The sequence below is a fragment of the Carassius auratus genome, chromosome 15 (genome assembly GCF_003368295.1).
Source record: "Carassius auratus strain Wakin chromosome 15, ASM336829v1, whole genome shotgun sequence".
NCBI classification, from domain to species: Eukaryota; Metazoa; Chordata; class Actinopteri; order Cypriniformes; family Cyprinidae; genus Carassius; species Carassius auratus.
The window spans coordinates 22,733,996-22,758,821 of record NC_039257.1 but is presented as its reverse complement, the minus strand read 5'-3'; the positions used below and the strand labels follow the sequence as shown (position 1 = coordinate 22,758,821).

The following is a 24,826-nucleotide window of genomic DNA, read 5'->3' as shown; positions in this document are numbered from 1 at the left end:
CTTATCTAATGCAATGCGTTCATCCATTTTATGTTTTTTTTTTGGCTTATTATGGCCACTGTATTATATTACAAATTATGTTTTATATATGCCTAGATGTTTAAATAAAACATGCATGTAAATGCATAAGAAATTCTAAATATAATAAAAATGATGTTGTATCTAATTTCATCATTTAGGCAAATGCATGCAACTATAACCATACCAGACAGATAAAACAATTGATATTGATTTATCACTTATTTGATTTAATGTTCTCATTAACTTTTCCACCTTTAACTGATTTTGTATAATTTTATTGTATTTGCACATTTCATCAATTCTTCTTATGTGTCTTCTGTGTGTTTAGACACTCACATAATGCCAATGTGCATTTATTCATAATATAATGTGATTTTAAATAAATCAGTGTTTGGTATGAAAACACTGAAATGTTCTCAGATGCTCTTTTCAAGCTGAGAATTAAATGAAAGTGGATTAATTATAATAATTAAAAATGAGAATGAAAGGGGTCAAAAATACAAAAAAATATATACAAAAAAAATCACAATTATGTATCCATTCTGACACTCTGTTCTTCATGATTTTCACGATGCAGCTTTTCTGGTCACTATAAATTCTGTGACTTTACTCAGTATAAAATCATATGAACTATTCTAATGTCACTTTCTTTAAAATGCATTGCTTTTTATGAACAGACAAAATTGTACAGTATGGTACAAACTTTATACATGTATGCACATTTGCTTTATAAATATACCTGGGTGGTTTTATGCATCCAGGAACAATGCTGTGAAAGAAGAGAAAAGCAGCTCTCATCACTCAAGACCTCATGAAAGAGCACTGCTTTGTTAGCACAGCATTCAGAGAAACAGAAAAGAAACCAAGTACTCCATCTGCTGCCAGGAAACTGGCTCTGTGTCATGTGTCTGTCTGCCTCCTGAACAGAAAGTGTCTGGTATATGAGCCATGTCTTGGTGACCTGGTTTACTCTGAGGTTTCAACTTTTGACAGAGATAAAGGACTTTATCCTGAACCGCAGTCTGACACTCATCTCTAAAGACAAGATAACGTATGGTTTTTCTTTTTGGGGTTGTGTGACTCAGATTTAGGTTGACTCAATTAAAAAGTGATTCAGAGACTGTAAAAAAATTAATAAACTGTAAATTAAATATATTTGAATTAAAGCAATACAGAATTAACAGCTCAGCTTTCTACTCAAAGTTATAAATTTTTTGCTGTCTTGAAGCAAACTCTTATAAATACGTAATATGTTGCCTTACAAATATTCCAGGGTTTCAGAATCAGTATCACTATTGTCCCTTTATTTATTTTTTTTATAAAAAAAAAATAAAATCATTTGCTATTATATTTCACGAGAAAGCTAAAACATGACCCGTCTTTATTTCCGGTGCACAGAACCAAACAGAGACATACAGTCATGTTTTTTCTCAGTTTCTGGTTAACCTGAAAGTGTGTTTATCATATGTCAGCATTTGCATTTTTAGATTTTTATCATATTTGATATGCATCATTTTGTATGCATTCCAAATGCAAATGCATGTGCTTGTGGTTTTTGCTATTGCAATTTGTAGTACAGCTTATGTTGAAAACCTTGCCAAGCAGAAGACACATCAGTGTCAACAATGCATCAGTAGATAGAGCTGTAACCAAAGAGCAAGTGAAGGACTTTGTAAAGACTAAGCTTTGTGAATTTCTACATTTTATTTACATTTTCGGTAAAGCAGGAGGGGAAAAATCAAGTTGCTTAAAACATTTCTTAAGGATAAAAATTCTAGTTCTGTTAATTCCGTAACTATATAAGGAATGCTATTACTTGCACATTACTTAAATTTTAATAGTTACAGCTAACAACAGAACCCAAACTATTAAATTCAATTGTTAACAATTAAATTATTTTTTACTGGATATTAAAGAATTATCAATTGTTAATTTTATATTACTTATGTATTGACATTTTATATAATATATTTATTTTATAAATATATCTATATACTACTATTAATGAAAATAAACTTTCATTTAAAAGGTTATTTATAGCACCTTTAAAGGGGGGGTGAAATGCTATTTCATGCATACTGAGTTTTTTACACTGTTAAAGAGTTGGATTCCCATGCTAAACATGGACAAAGTTTCAAAAATTAAGTTGTACGATTGAAGGAGTATTTCTGTTCCAAAAATACTACTTCCGGTTTGTCACAAGTTTCGGAAAGTTTTTTTCGAGTATGGCTCTGTGTGACGTTAGATGGAGCGGAATTTCCTTATATGGGTCCTAAGTGCGCGCTCTTCTGCCGGAAGAGCGCGCGCTCCCGTATAGCAGAGCAGAGAGAGGCTGAGCACAGCCTGATCAGAGCGAGAGCGTCGCGAAAAGTCACAAAAGGAATGTGTTTTTGGTTGCCAGGGCAAGACAACCCTGCACAGATTACCAAAAAAACAGCATTAAGGGACCAGTGGATGGAGTTTATTTTTACAGAGCATCAACGGAGTTGTGCAAGTGTTTTTGTTTGTTCCCTGCATTTCGGATTGCACATCGTTTATTTCTTAAGGATAATGCTGTCCCAACGGAAAAGCGTCACGATCGTGTGTTGGAACAGCAGGCGGTGAGTAAAACTGCTTCAAATATCTCTGTGTTGTTAACTTAGCTATCAGCGCGTAAGCACATCAAGTAAACAACATGCGATGTTGTCATCAAACTGCACTTTCCACATGTACAGCTTAAAAAAAAAAAAAAAAAAAGACGACATAAAGTGGAACTTAGTCATTTTCAAAAACCGCTAAGCAAATATATACAGTTTCAGTACATACCACATAGCATACCGCCTTTCTTTGCTGATGCTGCTCTTGTTAAATTTCAGCCTCTGGATCTGTGTCACAGCTTCCACATGCTCTCAACTCAAAAGCCTACTGGCGCTCGTGAATCTTTAGCTCCGCCAACACGTCATGCCTCTAGGCGCTCGTGTTTTTCCGGGAAAAATCGGTACAGACTATCTTTCTCTTATAAATATAATAAAAATAAAGACTTTTTGGAGTTATGAAGGATGCAGTACTCCTCTGTAGGTACTCAAGATTAACAGGATATTGAGTGAAAACGAGCATTTCACCTCCCCTTTAAGGTTCTATATAGCACTTTTAAAGCATTGTTCTTCATGGAACCCTATAAACAGGGTTCTATTTAGCACCAAAAAGGGTTCTGCTATTGTTACAATGAACCCTTTCTGGTGCTGTTTAAAGCCATTTATCTTAAGAGTGTAGGCTTACTGTATCAATCCACTAATGTGCACAATAATCATAATTATTAATACAAGCATTGATAATAATTGGATAAGTGGATAAAAATTGGACAGTGGATGAGTATTAATAATGAATGCTTCAAGATGGTGCCACACATGGCAGCCACAGTGCTTCACTCTCCAGTTGTTTTAGTGTTTTTGTTAGTTTTTCGTTATTCAGACACGATCAGTTTCACCAGGGATGAACTGCTGAACATTCAGAGGAACACACCACAAAATCTCCTAACGTTTTTTGATTCAGGATGCACAGACAGAAAGCAAGCCGGTGCACTCATGAAGCTCAGAAAGCACAGATTTCGAACACCATTGCCTAGCATCCATCTGGCAAATCTCTGCTCTCTACCAAACAATAGCGACTAAATACTTTTGCTCTCCCGGGAAAATAAGAATTTCTCACTCTCTGCTGCTCTGTGTTCCATGCAAACCTGGCTGAATGACGCCATACCGGACAGCGCACATCTGATGAGCTTTCAGCTGTTCAGAGTGGACTGCGACAAAGTAATAATGGGGAAATTGTGTGGTGGTGAGAACAGCTTTTAAATCAATGAGTGGTGGTGTACAGATGTAACTGTGCTAAAGAAGATGTGCTGTCCTTATCTAGAAGAGCTCTTCATTAACTCTAAACCGTACTACCTGCCTCAGGAGTTTCACTCATTCATTCTCGTGAGTATTTATATTCCTCCACAAGTGCATGTGAGTCTGGCTTTGGTAGAACTCACTGATCAGATTAGGTCTTAAAGCCATCATAAACTAAGACACCATCCCTCAAAACTGAGGCGAATCAACAACTTGTCGAAGAACTGAATGAGTTTTATTGTAGATTCAAAAACCCCCACACCTATTCAGATCAGTGAGGACGATGTGCGCCAGGTCTTCAGGAAGAACAAAAGAAGAAAGGCACCAAACCCAGACGGTGTTACACCAGCCTGTCAGAAAACCTGTACTGACCAGCTGGCCCCCATCTTATCACAGATCTTCAACAGATCTCTGGATTTGTGTGAAGACCCTTCCTGCTTCAAACGCTCCACCATCATCCCCGTTCCCAAGAAACCCATGATAACAGGACTTAACGACTACAGACCTGTGGCTCTAACGTCTGTCGTCATGAAATGGCTCAAAACAATACAAAACCTTGAAACCTCCACATGGGACTGCGCTTTATCCTGCAACATCTGGACAAAACATGGACTTATGTGAGGATCCTGTTTGTGTACTTTAGTTTGGCTTTCAACACCATCATCCCAACAGCCTTCCTGACAAAAAACTGACCCAGGTCTATGTTCCTAGCTGTATCTGTCAGTGGATCACCAGCTTTCTGTCAGATAGGCTACAACAAACAGCCGCTCCACCAACAGTGGTGCCCCTCAGGGATGTGTTCTCTCCCCTCTGCTCTTCTCCCTGTACACCAACAACTGTATCTCTAAAGACCCCTCTGTCAAGCTCCTGAAGTTCGCAGAAGACACTACAGTCGTCGGTCTTATCCAGTATGGTGAAGAGTCTTCTTACAGACAAGATGTTGAGCAGCTGGCTGTCTGGAGCAGTCTTAACAACCTGGAGCTGAACATGTAGAGATGATCAAAACGGTAGAGATGATTGTGGACAGATTCCACTGATTATGGAAAAAAAAACCTGCACTCTCCCCAATCACCATTATAAGACTTTTTCAGATACCTGGGAACCACCATATCTCAGGACCTGAAGTTGGACACTCACATCGACTACACTGTTAAAAAGGCCCAACAAAGGTTGTACTTCCTTCTGCAGCTGAGGAAGTTGAACCTGCCACAGTAGCTGATGAAACCATTCTACTCAGCCGTCATTGAGTCTGTCCTGTGTACTTCAATAACTGTCTGGTTTGGTTGAGGTACAAAATCAGACATTGGAAGAATACAGAGAACGGTTCGGACTGCTGAAAGGATTATTGGTGCTCCTCTGCCCATCCTTCAAGAACTGTATACATCCAGAGTGAGGAAAAGGGCTCAAAACCACTCTGGATCCCTCATATCCAAGTTATCCCCTTTATGAATTTTCACCATCTGGCTGGCGCTACAGAATTCTCTGTGTGTTGGAAGCTTATGTCACTTAAACAAATTCCTTGTATGCGCAAGAATACTTGGCAATAAATCTTTTTTCTGATTCTGATTCTGATTCTAATAACGCACTCACACATGACATGCTCTCATGTTCAAAAAACGCAATGCTCAAAGAAATTGTATGCCTGAACGTGCCCTGTCTGCACGCAGCCTAAGTAACAAGGCGCTTGTCTCACTTCTATATTGTTTTGTTTTGTGTTCCTGGGGGAGCTGTGAGACTCTTTCACCAGTAATCCTGCGGAAAACGAGGCAGGAAAGTTGGGACTTGAACTAAATTTTCAAATTGAATAAATGGAGAGAGATAACTCTCGCGGGTACACACGCTTGCATGCAGGGCCGACGCGTGTCTATAGGCGAACTAAGAAGCCGCCTAGGGCAGCAGCTCAGAGAAGGCGAGGGAGAGATTGAGAGAGAAATATTAATTTATTTGTTTGTTTCACATTAGGTTAGAATTATCGCACTTATATCAACAGATTTTTTTTTGTATAAATAAAATGTAAAAAAAAAAAAAAAAATTGAATAAAATTCCCGCCCGGCAGTGCCCTATTATTCTATATGCATGCAAAATACTTTAATGTATATTAAAAAATGTCAAAACGATTAAAATTATCTGGTCATGAGTACAATCGCCTCCGTGGAAGAGCGCTTTTCACTGCTTAGACCATGGGCGCATATTTGGTTTTTTATATGACATCGCATCTCTCAAAGAAAAGGAGGATACAATAGTTCTTCAGGATTGCTTAGGACTGGAAAAGGCCCTGACTCATGGAGACTCGCGGGATGTTGATGGGCATGAATTGTTTGAAGAGCTGAATATTTTGGGCAGACGCCTGGTTGCTGGATAAATCCACTGGATGCACTTAAATTCATCTGTGAAAAAGGGATGGAATCCATTTTTCCAAATGTTTTTGTAGCATTGAGAGTGCTTCTCACTCTCCCCGTCACTGTGAGCTCTGGAGAACGCAGTTTCTCAAAGCTGATAAAGCATTTTCTCAGAAGTACAAGTTAAAGTCGAGGGCGCAATCAAAGCCTTTGCCAATGTGAAAGCCCGACGCGCACGCTTCTGAAATGTGTGTATAAGTCAAAAAAAAAAAAAAATGAACAAATCGAAACCTCCAGTTTTGTGAGCTAAAAAGTTGTGTGCATATGTTTAGTTTTATTCTGTACACTATCTATTAGCCTATAAAACATAAATTATATTCATTGCATTGTGTACCTTGTGTATATATGTTGCATTGTGTACCTTTTTTACCTTTTTGCAGAATTAAAAACTCTGAAAACATGCTTGCACGTTTTTATTTTTGTGTAATTTCATAGATAAAAAAGAAAAAATGTGAGGTGAATGTGAGGTGGGGGCAGCATAATCGTGCCTCTGCCTAGAGCGCCATTTGAGCTTGCGCTGACCCTGCTTGCATGCACGCTGTCTGCTGTCTTCTTCTGCCCAGCAACCCTTCATATTTGCTGAGCTGTTTTTACCTTTCAGGTTGGAAATGACATAGGGCTATGTTAAAGTAAGTCTTAGTAGTTTTTATTTATTGATTTATTTTTGGATTGCTAAATGTTTTCCATTTCTAATTTAGACATACCCAGGTTGCATTCGAAAGCGCTGTGGTTTCTAGAGAAAGTAAAATTGGACTTAATGTCATAATTTATTTCCTTTCACATCGTTCCCAGTGGGTATGATTCATGAATCTATATTTCTATAGTTCAATATTTTAGTTCAGTATTTTAGTTTGTTAATGTGCTTTTTAAAATGTAGCATTTTAGGGGGGATTCTATGATATTTTATGGTCTCTTGAAAAAGACACTTGAATTTTTTTTATTATTATTATTATTATCTGAATTTTTTATTATTATTTTTGAAAATGCACAAAAATACTATTTAAATTTTTTATATGAAACATATATATATATATATATATATATATACATACAATTTGTCTCCAAAACATGGTTTACTCTAAAACTCAGACATAAATGCAAAAACGAGTTGTGTTCTAAATTTGAGATTGAAATCTTAAAAATGACCTATCTCAAAAAATATTTTCAGTGCAGTAAACATTTCTCCCAAATGAAATGCACTTTCCATTCCTTTCCAACTCAAATACAAAAGCCCTTTTCCACTACAGGAACTTTCTACAAGAACTAGGGACCATGCAGGAACCAGGATCTAAATAAAGTTAAGCCCAGAAAGTCCCTGCTTGTGGGATAGTACTTTTTCAAAGGTCTGGAACTTTTGGGGGCGGGACTTAGGTGCTGAACATGCTGAATGATTGAGTTCACACAGCATTGTATTTTAACCACCATATTCGCATTATTGTCAAAACATTAGTTATTGTGTCATGAAATGTATTTTTAAGAGTATTTCAGGTGAGAATGTAGTCATTTTAAATTCAAATCTCCAGCACGCTTATGAAAATGTTCTTCGCTGATTTCATCTTATTGTGAATACACTGAGAAAAATTGCAGTAGCAAAGGCGGGCTGACTGAAGTTATCCAGTTTGATGCGGTTCTATTTGCAGAATTACCAGTCGTCCCATCCCCGGGAGTTCACACTCCTGAGTCAAGGATGCAAGTCCGAAATCTGATCTATGTCAACAGACTATTTCATAATCTTCACGGTACTTAAGACCGGGATGGAAATGCAAACAGCATCAGGTCTTCAGAAAAAAAAAAGGTCCTGGGACAAATTGTTCCAGGCAATTTCAGTGGAAAAGCAACAGTTTGTGTGATAAGGTTTTTTTTTTTTTTTTTTTTGTTATGTTTTTTTTTAGACCATTTAACCTTTTTGAAACATGTCCATGATTTTTTTTTTTTTTAAGTATCATAAAAGTAACATAAAAACTATGTGCTATATTCGGATGTGCTGATACTTAGTCCTGTTTTGTGAATGAATTTGGCATACTTTTGGAGGAATATAGTCAATATTTAGAAAATGTTATATAGGCAAACATCCTATCATGACATCCATTTAAAACGGCTCAAGTGTGAGTAAATGATGACATGATGTGGTGAAATATTTCTGCTAGACATCTAAAAACACGTCTCCTAACTTGTGTTCTGATGCATTCTATTGTGTTTGCAGCGGGTTTTAAATGCAATAACACCTCTTAAATGCTGCGAACGTAAACATATCTTCCCATGTGCTTATGCTATTCTTATGTGATTAAGTCTGATATTTCGATAATTGATACTTCAGACCTGTGCTCTCAGGTGGCTGTATGTCATTTGTCCCATGACATGCAGTCGGCCAATCAGATGAGAGTATGCATGTGCCTGCGTAGCTGCACAGACTGGAGGAGAGGTGTATGTTTGCTACCACATTACCTCTAAGGCAGTTTACTAGGTATATCCACATAATGCCATGTGTGAAACTGAATATACATGCAGTAGTAGAGTGCATGTAAAAGCCATCATGACGGATTATCAGGACCTTCTGCAAACCATCAAGAGTTTGCAGCACTCCAGACTGAGCTACATAGAGCTTCTTCAAGAGGAGGTGAAGAGAAACCAAGATGTGAGTTATCTACTGATGGCTCATTCATCTCAAACCTGCCATCTTAATAAGATTAGAAACAGTGCTTTTGGGTTTCTGTTGTTTGAAGAGTTACAAGGAGAGGTTAGAAATATACAAAATATAAATGTATAAGTAATATTTAATAATCAACATTTGTGTAGGCCTCACCTTCAAATGTAAAGTGAAATAAAAGTTGTGATATAACTTATACATACTGTACACTTATAGGTCAAACGTTTGGAATAATTAAGAGCAATTAAGTTCTATTTTAGTTTTTTTTTTAGTTTTTCTTATTTTTCCAGTCTCTTTATTTGATATAAAATACAGTAAAACCAGTAATATTGTAAAATTGAATCACAGTTTTAAAGAATAATCTTAAAATATATATGTATATACAGTATATAATTCACATGAATTCGTACGATCTCACTACAATTTTGTGTGATTAGGTGTAAGTTATTCGTACAAATTCATACAAATAGTGCAACTCAAAATGTGTACAATTTAGCACAAATCATTATCCACCTCGTAAAATATGTATGATTTGCCATGAGATCAGGCTGAAGAGTCTGCTAAATGCATAAATGTAAAATATTTTTAAACACAATTTATTCCTGTGATGGCAAAGCTGAATTCAGCAGCAATCTTTATATGCTACTTCGCTGTTTAAGAAACCTTTATACATTTATATCTTCACAATAAATATATAGAAATATATATATATAGAAATATATTTCTATATATTTATTTATTTATTTATTTAATCATTTATTTATTTTTTGGAACCTGATAAGTTTAGGGTAAGATTTATTGATTGACTGATTGATGGATGGTTCAAAATAAAATGAATAATATAAAAAAAAAGATTTTTTTATTTTTATAAGCATTATAATTTCCTAATTATTCAAAAACTTCTGAACTTGTTGTTGTTTGCATATAAATAAACAAACAAACACATGAAACATAAACTAAGATCATATATGTAATTATTTGTCTCACAGCCTAGAAAATATGTTTTGTGATTAATTAATAAAGTCATTTAAATGGTAAGATAAGGTAGAAGATATATTTTAACAACACAGCACATTTTCACTTCATCACTTGTATAGAGACCTAATGAGAAAATCAAATCTGACGAGGACAGTGACGACTCCTCTAGACCTGCCACCTCGGCCCATCACATCCGAGCACAGAACGAACAGTTCACAGCGCCCTACTCCATCCCACAAACCCTCACAGTGTCTCCGAGTCTGGGTGGGCAACCGCTGTCACCAGAGCTGGCGGTGGTGAGTCGTGGAACATGACCCTGTCACTTGACCCTCGCTCGCTTGCCTCCCGTGCGTCTCACATCAGACTTGAGCTGTGTGTGTATTTGTGTGCCCCGGAGACAAAAGACAGGATATGGACTCATCATTTATTTATTAGAACTTTAAGCAATAGATCTGGTTAGTCTCATATCGTCATAACTACTGCTAATTCCACTTAATGGGTGACGGAAACTACCGGAATGTCATAGAGGACATAATTTAAAAATAATTATAAAATAATAAGATTGCAAACCTGTTAGTTTGATCTGGGTGTCGATCTTTATTGTAAACAAATAAAAAAATACCCTCTCCCCATGCTTTTTTATTATTATTTTGACATTGTTTTGTGCTTTGTCACTCATACAGAGTTTAAGAAATATTTTATTTGGGAACACGTTCCATGTATTCAGCTATGAGTGGAAGAAATCATTCTTCAAGTTCCGGGAGCCTTTCTCTGAGATGTCATATGCTCTGGAGACTGAGAGGGTGGTGAGTATCACTTATTATCATAGGTTTGGGTATAAACCCTTGCAAATTGGATATTGTGCCATTTTCTAAAACCAAGTAATTTCTCATGGAGCATAACAGAACAAACTAAGCGACATTTTAATCTTGAATTAAAAACTGGCATGTCATAACTTATTTTATTTATTTATTTTGGAGTGAATTATGTTAAAAATTGACTCAATTTGACCTGCAATAGCTTTTAGTTTTGACACTGAAACAGATTTAACAGTTCTTAATATTCTGCTTTCTGAGGAATTTGGAAAAATACTTCTAGTAACGCACAAACTTGAGACAGTTGACCTTATGTTTGATCACGTTAATAAAGTTACTTCTCCTTTGCCAGAACTGCAAGCTATATAAGTGAAGAAGGATTGTGTTACAAGCTTTAGTAGATCACTTTTTCATGGAGAAGCCATGACTTCAGATTGATTAGCCCGACCCCACTGTCTGAACATTGCATCACCTGCACCTCATTACTGCATAATGAGCTTGAAAAGTTGGCCGTTTTCTTAACCACAGATTATTGGTACGCTTAAACTAAGGTATTTAAGCAAATATGCTTCCCACTAGGTAAGTCCATGTATTCTCCATATGTCAATCTTCACGTACGATGTGGTTGTTGCATTGTCCTTTTTACCATATAATAAAAATAACATTTCTCACAGCGAAACGCAGAAAAGCTCAAGAAGCAGTTGAAGTGGCCTATTCCCATTGTAAGCACAGTCCTTACCCATCATGATACAGGGAAGAATGGCAGCTTACATGGGCATTGGAAAGGTTATGTCATAGTCTAATATGGGGCACACAGCCAGCCTGCCCACATCTGCTCCACCAAACCTCATAACCACTGTTGGGAATGTTACTTTTAAAAAGTAATTTGTTATAGTTACTCACTACTTGTTCCAAAAAGTAACTGAGTTAATAACTGAATTACTCTATAATAAAAGTAACTCGTAGCCAGGGAAAGTAACTATTTGCGTTACTGTAAAAAAAGTTTTCACAAGTCAGTTGAAATGAGTAGAACAGACAGGTACATAACTTTCAATATTTATTGCACATCAACAGTCAGCAAGAGTTTTATCCTGCACTTCAAGTATTATCTTAGTAAGAAAAGTGTTTTTGGCCACTAGCTTTGTAGATGCGTGTCACACATTGCATGTACACATTACATGCACATTCTTGCCTTTGACCACAGTGAATTTGAAGTAGTTCTTATATCTTCACCTTGAAAATGCCAACTTTTCATCGGATTGCTCCTGACTCGCCATCTCTGCTGCTGCTGCTGCGAATCTCTGTGTACCTGTTGCGTGTGTGTGTGTGTGTGTGTGTGTGTGTGTGTGTGTGTTTGGCGCCGCTGGCGCTGCCGCTTGTGCCGGCATGTGTGTAAAAACACTGGCTCTGATTGGCTACCATGAAACACATGACTCTGCCTTAGCCAATCACAATCGCTTATCTCGTCATTAACCCACCTACTCACTCGCTGTGTGAGCACGTCCTGATTTTGCCAAGTCCGATGTGTTCCTAGGTCAACATATTTTGTTGACCCTGGAACAACATTTTACTCCAAAAATATATTCTTAACCATATCCCTACACCTAAACCTAACCTTAACCATGAGTAATCCCTAAAATCAGAGGAAATGATAGATGAATGACACTGATGTACAAGCACCAAACACTGATTTTAAGCATAAACTTTACAAAATCTATAAACCAGTGATGGGAATAACGGCGTTATAAATAACGGCGTTACTAACGGCATTACTTTTTCCAGTAACGAGTAATCTAATTGATTACTCTTCTCATCTTAATAACGCCGTTACCGTTACTGCCAAAAAATGCGGCGCGTTACTATAACTGATGATGAAGCTGTTTTTTTTTTTTCATCAGACCAACTAGATCTCTGAGCGAGAGGCAAATACTTTTTTTTACTGTTCTTCCTTGGTTAGTGGGCAGACCACGAGACAAGAGCATAAATGCTGACGATTGGCTGAGGTAGAGTAACATTTCATTGTAAGCCAATCAGAGGTAGAGTTGGGCGGGTTTTCGAAAGCACGCATAGTAGTGATGGGAATTCGGCTCTTTTGACTCAGCTCACTGAAAAGAGCCGGCTCTTTGGCTCACAAACGGCTCTTTAAATGACTTTGACTATAATATTTCAATTTTTATTACATAATTATTTAATTTCTATAGGCTAAATTTAGAAAAATAGAGTTGGCTCTTCAGATATGCGAGCCAGCTCCCGAAGTTCAACTAAAAAAGCCGGCTCTTAGAGTCGGCTCATTCGCGAATCGCGAACGACTCATCAAAAGCTCATTCGCGAACGAGTCGATCCATCATCACTAACGCTCATTCGCGAACGACCCATCATCGGACAGGACAGGACACACAACGAACAACACAAGCCAGTCAGTCAACGAGAGACAGGTATGGCGACGAGCCCAAATAATCCAAAAGTAGCCTTCTCTAAATGGAAGTATATACATTACTTTTTCCTTCAAGAAATTAAAGAAACAATAAAAGGAAATATCAAAAGTTCCCAAAAATCTATCGTGTTATTTGCATTGATCCACTATATAAACATAATATCTACATACATGCCATTTGATTGGAGGCTAGTCTCACTTTGTCCCACAGCAACTTTTTTTTTTAGATGTGTGTACAATGTTTCATGTTTCTGTTAATAATGTTTTTTATTATTTGTCCATTTCATTATAATATTCAGATTTATCATAAATAATTGAACATGCACATGTATTTTAAGTTCCTTTAAAGAGGGGTAGAGGTGGGGTCACGTTTGAGCATTTAAAATGTAATTTTACTTGAAAGTAACGCAATAGTTACTTTCTTAAGTAACTAGTTACTTTAAAAATTTGTAACTGAGTTACTAATTTAGTTACTTTTTGGAAGAAGTAACTAGTAACTGTAACTAATTACTTTTTAAAAGTAACTTGCCCAACACTGCTATAAACTGATTCTTCAAATCTGATTGGTTAATCACAATGTTGTTCCAGGGTCAACAACGATGTTGTCCCAGGAACATGTCTCACTTGGTAAAATCAGGTTAGGCGCTGTGTGAGCCAGGGGTGCGCTCGGATTGCATAGTTTATTAAATCAAAGCATAGTAACGCACCGCAATTAACGTTCAGTAACATTAACGGCGTTGTAACGATGGGAAAAGTCTTTTAAACGAACAAAAAACAAACCAAACCAAACCATTATGAAATTGTTAGAGCCTACATAAATCAGTTTGTGAGATTGACAAAGGTGTTACATGGTTGTGTACTTGTTTTTTTTTTACTTTAATAAGTTAACTCTGTGAACTCTTGTCTCAAATAAACTAAAAAAGATAAATGATATTTCAGATAAACTGAAAAAAGATGCCAAAGTATGAGTTTTATTTAGGGATGCACGATATTGGATTTTGGCCGATATTCGATATGCCGATATTTTCTAAATAATTTTGGCCGATGCCGATACCGATATCGATATATATACAAATATATACTGATATATTTACAAATATATACTGATATATTTAAACTTTAATTTTACTGAAGAGAAATCCATTTATCTCTTCTGTACTGATTCTACCATAAATTTATTATTTTACAAATGTAGACAGACATTCACATCTGAAAAACAGGTCAATTATTTCACTTGGAGAATATCGGTTTGGCTCATCGGCAGAAATATTCATATCGGCCGATACCGATAATATGGGGACAGTTGCAACATTTTTCAGGGTCCATTTAAGTACAAATTACTTTCATATTATCACATGCACACATGTTGCAACAGTATGGGCAGGTAGGTGATAAATATGGGTTTAATATATATATGTATATATATATATATATATATATATATATATATATATATATATATATATATATATATATATATATATATATATATATTGTCTTTCTAATACAAACAGTCGCTGAGAAACTGAAGGAAATGTAAAAAGTGTTGCAACCGCCCCCACTCTCCCCTACTCGTATGCATGGATGAGTGGCAGGCAAAAACCACTTGGCAAGTTCTCATCGCCCTTTCCTGAAGGTGCAACCCCTGTCACTCCATCAGAGAGAAAAAAAAAAACAGCTCCTTATTAGTTCTAGAAAAAGAAAAAGAAAAACGTTCAATGATTTAAGTGTCATTTAATTAATGAACAGTGCCTTTAAATACACAAAACCTTCTGGCACACATTGTTAATCATATTTTTTGTGTTTCATCATTAACATAGAAATCATGCATTCTGAAATGGCAATTACAGTTTGAGGAAATGTGGAATCATGTGGTATTTCTGAGAGAAATGCATCACAGATGCCAGTGTTTCTCTTTCTGTTCTCTCGCAGGGAGGAGCCTGTGCTATTCAGATGGTGGTTCAGGCTTATATTATTAAATATTTGCTCTTCAACCAGCCAATAAACTCAGAGTGCAAAATGCAAAGGTAATATTATTTTTTTCCCAAGTTTCTATATTTTTATGGGATATAACTATGGCAGAGGGGAAGATTTCAGATTGTCAGCCGGTAGTCAATTTTACATTTCTATTAGAGCATTTATGGTTGGAGTTGGTGTGGGTTTAAGGGCTCCAAAATATTGGTATTTCTATCATCTTACGTAATATTAATAATAATAATAATGATAATAATAAGAAGAATGTATAATGATAATGTACATATATTGGAGCTGAAATCACTTTAGTCATTCAAAGAAAGATTTTTGAGGTTTTGACTGAGCTGAAATGAGAATGTTGTTCTTCTGCACTGTCCGCTGTATCACAGCCTGACAGACTCTTTCTTTCTCTCGTTCTCAGTCTGATGACGGTAGGGGAGAAGGAGCAGAGGAAGGCGCTGGCAGCCGCTCTAACTGACATCTTGTGGACAGCTGGTGAGGAGCAGACAGCCACCGTCTGCTTGGTCATGTCAGAGCGCTGTTTCACTCCTCACATGGACTACAAACTGGACAACTTCACAGAGAGGGTACATGCAGTTAATCAGAACACATTAACATGCAGCTAAAAAAAAAATAATTGTTTAATTTCTTTCTTTTTTAATTCCACAGTTGCAGCTTTTCACCTTTAAAAATAAAGATGATGTTAAATCATTTATATGTGAGCACATCCAATGTGTAGGTACATTTAAAAACACAAATTATATATTATTAGCTTTCCACATTTTTTATATTATAAGGCCATGATAATTCTATTTGAAAAGTACTTTCTTTAACTTGCTCAGAAGTTTTTAAGAATGAAATACTGGCTATAAAACTTGCATTTATGCTGGATTAACATGCACCTGAATGTGTGTAGTTTAAGGATGAAGGAAGCCATGGGACCATACTTTTTCTATATAGCCTTATCTTCTCCAGGACTATTGAAAGGTGGGTCTACATGTTGTCTTGAAAGAAAGTGGTACCTTTATTCTGCATGGAAGCATTACATTGATCAAAAGTGTCAGTAAAGTCACCCCCCCCCCAAATTATTATTATTTTTTAATCTAAATATATATATAATTTGAGGGATTATGTATAATATATTAATTCTGCCTCACCATGACATGAATGAACTACAATTAAATATATTAAAATAGAAAAAAAGAAAGTTAATTTGTAATTTAATTGTAATTAAATTGTAAGACATATTACTACTGTTTCTGCTGTATTTGTGATCAAATAAATGCAAGCAAACATAAAAACACTAGTATATTTAGAAAGAAATATATTTTTTTAAATCATTAATACTCCATATCTCTAGTGTCTGAGAACAACCTCAATATTTTGGTTTGCTTTAGATTGTAGTACAGTCAATTGTTAAAAGAATATGGATCTGCCATAAGAATAAATAAAAATAATTTTCGTATTTTAAATGAATGAAACGAGTCACTGAATTACACAAGTCTCTAAATATGTAGGATGCGGGCAGACTTCGACTGCACCACCACTCATCTTTTGCATGTGAGCTTGGGGAACTTTGTTTGTCGTCAGGTAAGGAAGGTTTTTTAAATTTTTTTGTTCATGTGACATTATAGTGTTTAATTGTGTCAAATTATCTCCACATTCACTAGGCTTTATTAAACCTGTTGTTGACGGGCCGTGCGACCCCTCATGTATTCAACGGTACGTCCCCGAACGATGATCAAGACGAAGCACTCGCCCAGCCTCTCCACGGGGTCCTGACTCGCAGTCATGTCGGATATCTGCTCTGGAACAGAGAACAAGTCCACCATGCACAGCTCCCTCTGGTACTGCACCCATCCTATGTGTAACTTTCTCTGAATATTTTACATTAGGTCAAATATATGAGTAAATTCTGTAAAAACAAGACTTGAACCACCAGTTGTGGTTGCGATTTTGTTATACTGATTTGGAGAATCTCTAGGCAAATCCTTCAACCTTGTGTTCTCATACAGTATTGTTCAAAATAATAGCAGTACAATGTGACTAACCAGAATAATCCAGGTTTTTAGTATATTTTTTATTGCTACGTGGCAAACAAGTTACCAGTAGGTTCAGTAGATTGTCAGAAAACAAACAAGACCCAGCATTCATGATATGCACGCTCTTAAGGCTGTGCAATTGGGCATTTAGTTTGAAGGGGTGTGTTCAAAAAAATAGCAGTGTCTACCTTTGACTGTACAAACTCAAAACTATTTTGTACAAACATTTTTTTTTTTTCTGGGATTTAGCAATCCTGTGAATCACTAAACTAATATTTAGTTGTATGACCACAGTTTTTTAAAACTGCTTGACATCTGTGTGGCATGGAGTCAACCAACTTGTGGCACCTCTCAGCTGTTATTCCACTCCATGATTCTTTAACAACATTCCACAATTCATTCACATTTCTTGGTTTTGCTTCAGAAACAGCATTTTTGATATCACCCCACAAGTTCTCAATTGGATTAAGGTCTGGAGATTGGGCTGGCCACTCCATAACATTAATTTTGTTGGTTTGGAACCAAGACTTTGCCCGTTTACTAGTGTGTTTTGGGTCATTGTCTTGTTGAAACAACCATTTCAAGGGCATGTCCTCTTCAGCATAGGGCAACATGACCTCTTCAAGTATTTTAACATATGCAAACTGATCCATGATCCCTGGTATGCGATAAATAGGCCCAACACCATAGTAGGAGAAACATGCCCATATCATGATGCTTGCACCTCCAGGCTTCACTGTCTTCACTGTGTACTGTGGCTTGAGAAAAAAGAACAATTTTACTCTCATCAGTCCACAAAATGTTCCTCCATTTCTCTTTAGGCCAGTTGATGTGTTCTTTGGCAAATTGTAACCTCTTCTGCACATGCCTTTTTTTTAACAGAGGGACTTTGCGGGGGATTCTTGAAAATAGATTAGCTTCACACAGACGTCTTCTAACTGTCACAGTACTTACAGGTAACTCCAGACTGTCTTTGATCATCCTGGAGGTGGTCATTGGCTGAGCCTTTGCCATTCTGGTTATTCTTCTATCCATTTTGATGGTTGTCTTCCGTTTTCTTCCACGTCTCTCTGGTTTTGCTCTCCATTTTAAGGCATTGGAGATCATTTTAGCTGAACAGCCTATCATTTTTTGCACCTCTTTATAGGTTTTCCCCTCTCTAATCAACTTTTTAATCAAAGTACGCTGTTCTTCTGAACAATGTCTTGAACGACCCATTTTCCTCAGCTTTCAAATGCATGGTCAACAAGTGTTGGCTTCATCCTTAAATAGGGGCCACCTGATTCACACCTGTTTCTTCACAAAATTGATGACCTCAGTGATTGAATGCCACACTGCTATTTTTTTGAACACACCCCTTTCAACTAATTCAACTAATTGCCCAATTGCACAGCCTTAAGAGTGTGCATATCATGAATGCTGGGTCTCATTTGTTTTCTGAGAATCTACTGAACCTTCTGGTAACATGTTTGCCACGTAGCAATAAAAAAATATACGAAAAACCTTGATTATTCTGGTTAGTCACATTGTACTGCTATTATTTTGAACAATACTGTACATTGTCAGCATCAACTGTGGAACATCTTTGATATTATTTCCAAGCATGTTGTTGATTTATGTGATTTGTAAGCTATAAAAGTGAATTAATGCTTTTCTTGTTTAATTTTTTATGTCTTAAAACGTACTGCTGTAACGACTCACACTTATGTTCTTAACTTCTGCATTACTGCACTGTAGTCTATTATATTTTGAACGCATCCATGTTGAGTTGATCCTTTTTCCTAAGGTGGGCAGTATGCTGAAAACCCCCAAGCTACCTATCTGGGTGTGCAATATCAATGGTACCTACAGTGTTTTGTTCAGCCCAAACCGTTTGCTGCTCTCTGACTGGAAGATGGAGCATCTTTTCCACCTTTACTTCTACAATGGCCAACCAACTCAGCTCAGCACAACAATGCTCACCATAGGTAGAGTCATTAGCTTCTGCCCATGCCTGTTGCAGCCTGCCTGTTATAATCCTGTGAACCAGACATTTCAAATGCATATAATGTATTGCTCTTTTGTATTTCAGATACACACTCCCATCACTGGCAGGCTGAAAATAATGATATTCAAGGAGACCCAGAAAAAAAGTTTCCATCTGTAGAGATGACCATTAGGACCAAGTGGGAGGGTTCTGGTATAGACTGGAATGGGACAGTGCCTTTTTTCTGAAGAGGTTTATAGCAGGTCTCCTGATGTGTAGCATACCTCTCCTGGCCTGTAATAAAGAATATTTTATTGGTTTTGATTTGGGCTTAATTTTTGACTTTCATTTTGGCTTGTGAACCTTAATAACATTACCTTTCACAACCTGCCCATTTGACAATCTGAGCATTTTTAAAAAAAGTGAAAACCTAAAATATGTAACACATGGCAAAAACACTAAGTCTTTCTCTTGATTGTTAGAAATGTATTCAAATCTGGTTTACATATGTCCCACATATGTTAAAGTCCATTCTGGTGCTATATCCTTTAGCCTCCATACCGTTTTTTTACCCTTCTATTTAGACCTGATATGGGTTCGTATTGCTTGTATCAAGTCTCAAGACTTAATCGCTCAAGTCATGATGGAAAAAGCTGATGTCTCAAGTTACAGGGTTTAATCAATTTAAGACCGTTATTCAAAGCCTTGCAGTCTTTGATTCCTATCTTGTATAAATCATGTATGTAGTATTTTAGTTTTATATTTTAATTGAATTACTGCTGCATGCAAGTATTGTTAATTAAAGAAAGGCAATATGTTACAACAAGGGTCAGTAAGTTAAGTTTTTTTTTATTTATTTTTTACAATATTTATTAGTCTAGATTTATGTTAATTAACAAAAGTTCTATTATTCACTCTGAATTTGTTATATCATCGTAATGAACTTAACATCGTAACTAAATACCATGAATCAACACAAATATATGTAAAAAAATTTAATTAATCAAGATTAATACTGTAGAATTATTCATGGTTTTTCATTGTTATTTAGCATGAACTAATGTTAACATGATGTAGAGTGTTACCTAAATAACCTCTCTTCATAAAAAAAAATATATATATATACATATTTGAATGTTCATAGACTGTTTTCATGACTGTGATATTTGGTTTGTTTGTGAGGATGGGAAAACAAGAGATGGTAAACATTTTATAGTTCCGAATTAAAATTCATCTTGTGAATTTATTGAGTTATGGTTGAATGAAGACTGCTTAGATACTAAGGACTTTATAAGGATCAGTATTTTATAATTGTTTAGGAATCTAACAGGTTTTCAATGTAGAAAAAAATTATTACTTCTGATTTGATCAGATTTTCTGAATCTGGTAAAAACAAATAGAGGACCTAAGACAGAGCCTTGTGGCACTTCACTTTCATCTGACCTGAAATATAAGAACACAACTGTGCTAAATGCGCTGTAGATGTTCATCTTTTATGTAGTTTATTATCAAAGGCTACATTAACATAATAGGATACAGACTTTTATGACAGAATTATAGTGCATTATAGAAAAGAAATAGAAAAAATATGATTTTATATACTGAGATACAGGTGTACAAATAAGAATTTATAACATCTTTCTAAAGAAGTTCGACCTTATTCGTTAACAATAGCATCTAACATTCTGAAAATGTGTACTCCCTTTACAGATTTTCACTTTTGGATGTGTAATAAAATGATACATGGCTCTTTTTTAATACCCGCTGATGTACAATTTTAGAATGGATAGTCAAAACAGATCTATACTTTTATGTTATGCAACAGCATTTCAATATTATAATATTTAAAATGTATAACATTGAACTATAAGAGCCAGAAAAAACTAAATATAACAAAGTAAAAACAACAGGAACAAAAACTGCTTCTTAAGTGCCGATGTCATGGTCAGTGGCTCTATCATGGCAGTCGAATCACAGTTTCTTTTACATTAATCTCTGTGCTAACAGATTAGTTACAAAAGCTCTAACAGAAATCTCACAGCATTTGAATGTTAACTGGGATGGATTTGGGGGTACTGTGTGGTGGATTTAAAACACTGAAGCCATGAACATTAAACTGTACAACACGTTAGTAGATGGTATAAAGAATCAACCCAACAATATAATAGAACATATTATACATTTGTTTTCCACACAAATAGAGAGATAATAATATAATACATTTAACAGGCCTTTCATGTCAATATTCTTATACAGTCAGTTCATACTAAATTCTCATGCTTTGAGTCTATTTTACGAATGGCCACCTAGAATTTCTTCCAGGTTGATGTCTTTCATCCAGTCATCATTGCCTGAACCTGATTTAAGCAGGGAGTCAATGAAATCTGAGTCTGCATTTATCCCTGGTACCGTGTTATCATCCTCTGGTAAGAAATCAAAGGTCAGTCGGCCTGCCTGGTTGTTCTGATAAGTTGCTAGGCTTTGGCTCAGCTCTCCAAATGTGGTCGGACAACCCTGTTGTTCGGGGGGCGACTGTGTCAAGCAAGTCAACCCAGGTAGAGGTGGTATCCTAGGCTGACTGGCTCTGGGAGCAGAGCTTCTGATTGCAGGGTTCATGGGTAGCAGACTAGAATGAGGTGCCACCTGGTTAGGTGGACAAATAGACCTTGGAGGAAAATGAATCTCACTTTGGGGCATCAATGTATTGGGGAGCCTTTTGACATCTAGTCCTGTTGGAGCTCCGCTCTGTTTGGCACTGTTCGCCCAGTTCAAAGCAGTGTCCATCCTGCTGGTATTGGTGATCATGTCACCCAATCTTTGCCCCAGCTGGGCATCTTGACTGATGCTCATTCTCACTTGCTGAGTGCTCGATTGAAAAGTGGCACTCTGTTTATTTGTGCCATGAAACTGAGGCTTGTTTTGCTGAAGCCCTATTCGGATCAGGCTGCTGGGCTGCTGTCGGAGCTGGTTTACGCAAGCTTGAGCACCCGTGGCTCCTGAATTATTGTCTTGTCCAAGTGAAAACCTTCTCTCTGCTGACGTGGGCACCATCTTTGTACCCTGTCCATTAGGCAGGTGGCATGATAAGGGTTGGACGTCACTTTGGTCTGACCCATTGCCTGTAACATATAAATAAAAATGATATGTTATGTAAAATACTAATTTACCAAACAGTAGAGTACTGATAATGACTAATATCTAAGTCAAGATTCGGTGTGGTTGCTTAAAGGAGTCACATGATGCGATTTCATGTTTTGCTTTGCCTTTGGAATGTTACAAGCTGTTTGTGCATACATAAGATCCGTAAAGTCAAAAAATTAAAGTCTCAAACCCAAAGAGACATTCTTTCTAAAATTAAAACTTAAGAGACTTAAGAAATAAGATGATGTTTGGCCAATCAGAATGCACTGGATAGCTGGCCAATCAGAGCTCTCCTCACTTTTCAGAATGATGAGCTTTGTAAAAATCTATGTGTTTCAGATAGGCAGGGCAGAGAGGAGCAACAATAATGTACGGTACGTGGAAAATAATGTGTTTTTTGCTTCTTAGCAACATCATATGAACCCTTTAATCCAAACCTAGGTTCAATTGATCGTACCACATCATCGGTGTGAGTATAATTCATTAAAGGGGACATATTATGCTCCCTTTCACAAGATGTAAAATAAGTCTCCGATGTCCCCAGTGTGCATGTGAAGTTTTAACTCAAAATACTTTACAGATAACTTTTGTATATCTTGTTAAAATAGTCGCTTTTAGGGTATGCATACTTTTTGTGTCTTTCCCTTTAAATGCAAATGAGCTGGTGCTCCGGGGAATAGAGCGAAGCTTCAAGAGCTCAAGCACGCACCCAGCAATACCCTTGCTAATCTTTGTGAATAAACACTCCACTATTAGTAAAAGCATGTTATCTTTGCAGAAAATGCATTCGGTTTTGGTAAAAAAATAACTCATGGTGCCATCACATGCTATTACAAACTTTATAAGCCCCACTTGTGAATATGAGCTTGACTAATTCCAGCGGTCGATTTCACATTGCTTTCATATGCAATTTTTACTCCTACTTTCCTATTCACGATCATTCTGGTAGCACGTGAAGACCGCATCAGTTAAAACAGACGGACAGTGGTAGACAACATTATCCTTACAGAGTGCCAAGAAGCTGTTTCAGAAAGGCAATTTGGAAAACTAACGTGTGATGCTTACTTCTGGAGGTGTAGCTGGATTACGAACAGTTGGCACTGCTCCATCCTTCAGGAGACACTTTTGTGCAAAAACTGCTTTACACTGACCCTCATTCACAAAGTAGTCCAGAGTAAATGATTGGCGCAGAAATATACGAATTTCGGTAGAGTTGAGGGAGCATTTTTTTCAAAAATAAAATTGATCCACCTCGTCTTCAGCGGCTCAGATTTCGGGAGTAAATGGAGAGAGCTATGTGGATTCATACATCCAGCTACAGAGCACCTAAAGCACTTGGGAGACATTCTCATCAGTGCAGCAATGGCAGACTGTGTTCAACTGGCTGTGAACTCACTCAGGGCGGTTCTGTGTGTAAACGACTGTGTCTGTCAACTTTCCTGGGACAGGCCTGTGGCTAATGTGATTTATTTACATTAGCAGCAATGCTGACAACAGGTAGTTGAGAGACACTGCTTTTTACATATGCGGATAAAAAAAAGGAGTAGGTGGATTTTTTTATCATTATAGGGTGGTTATGTATACACACTGCCAACACACATTTATGTCCAAGCAACATGTGAAAGTGAATTTTGCATAATAGGTCCCCTTTAACTTCATTCAATGTAGTTCACTCATGACAACTCTGAACAGTTTTAGCATGTTTATTGATTTAACAACATTCATGTATTACTGGGGTTCTCAACCCTGGCCCTCTAGTAGGGGTGTGAACCTACATTGGTCTCACACTTCGGTTCGGCTACAATTATCATGTCATCAATTCGGTTCAATTTGATATCACGATGCATTGATGATGCACTGCATCCACAATGTTCAATTTTACTTCACATGTATACAATTTTGTCAATAAATACAAGCTGTCAGATAAATGAACTGTACCTGACATGGTTTCTCAGATAAGTGGTATTATCCCTGCATATTTTTGTTTGTGTGTGACATGATTTACACAGCGCGTGTCTTCTAGGGGTTGTGCTTGCCAGGTTGTTCATAAAAGCTGAAATGTGCCCAGATGTTGGCTTTTAAAGCATTTTTAATTACTCGCACTGGTGTCTCACCTCCATGAAACAACTAAACAAGGTAATCTGGGCCTTCAGGATTACTAGAAAGTTGCTGGCAGGCCAGTTTTATCAAGGTTGGATCCGAACTCTGCAGGAAAGTGAACACTGAGGGCCAGAATTAAGAACCCCTGATGTATTTTGTCAGACTAGATCTATTACGCAGCTTGCTGCTGCTAAGCCAGTATGGATTTGCTGTAGGCAGGTGGAGCTGGAGGGTTTTAGAGAAATTCTGACAATGTGCTGCAGGAAGAGCTTAGGGTGAACACAGCGACATCTTAATGTTGAGCAAGAAATCTCATTGGCTACAGAATCAGTAGAGGCCAATCAGCATGTGTAGTAAATTATGTGATTGAACAGATTGCATGTGGAGGTCCTATCAGTCCATGCCATCTAGAGTTTCATGACTGAACTAGATATTACATTTCC

At 36.8% G+C, this 24,826-nt stretch overlaps 2 protein-coding genes across 2 annotated transcripts in view; one reads left to right on the top strand and one right to left on the bottom strand.

The window, feature by feature from the left end:
* Window positions 1–8,819: 8,819 nt before the first annotated feature.
* On the top strand, window positions 8,820–19,428 carry LOC113115487 (inactive ubiquitin carboxyl-terminal hydrolase MINDY-4B-like). Its single transcript, XM_026283081.1, has 10 exons — window positions 8,820–8,921; window positions 10,031–10,207; window positions 15,048–15,187; window positions 15,556–15,721; window positions 15,804–15,869; window positions 16,051–16,121; window positions 16,652–16,724; window positions 16,805–16,981; window positions 18,963–19,143; window positions 19,248–19,428. The coding sequence occupies exons 1-10, from the start codon at window positions 8,820–8,822 to the stop codon at window positions 19,388–19,390; spliced, it is 1,296 nt and encodes a 431-aa protein (XP_026138866.1). The 3' UTR covers window positions 19,391–19,428.
* A 1,186-nt stretch (window positions 19,429–20,614) lies between these two features.
* Window positions 20,615–24,826, bottom strand: part of maml2 (mastermind like transcriptional coactivator 2) — a 75,414-nt gene continuing 71,202 nt past the window's right edge. The window contains exon 6 of the mRNA XM_026282921.1: window positions 20,615–22,261. Coding sequence (XP_026138706.1) covers window positions 21,435–22,261 — 827 coding nt within the window. The 3' untranslated portion in view covers window positions 20,615–21,434. The remainder of the gene's footprint in view (window positions 22,262–24,826) is intronic.

What these genes read in the sequence shown, in the direction of transcription:
- LOC113115487 (XM_026283081.1), top strand. Translation starts at nt 8,820, where the DNA reads ATGACGGATTATCAGGACCTTCTGCAAACCATCAAGAGTTTGCAGCAC. An exon ending in TCAGAGTGCAAAATGCAAAG is followed by an intron (nt 15,188 to 15,555) that starts GTAATATTATTT and finishes TCTCGTTCTCAG; the next exon opens with TCTGATGACGGTAGGGGAGA. An exon ending in ACCATGCACAGCTCCCTCTG is followed by an intron (nt 16,982 to 18,962) that starts GTACTGCACCCA and finishes CTTTTTCCTAAG; the next exon opens with GTGGGCAGTATGCTGAAAAC.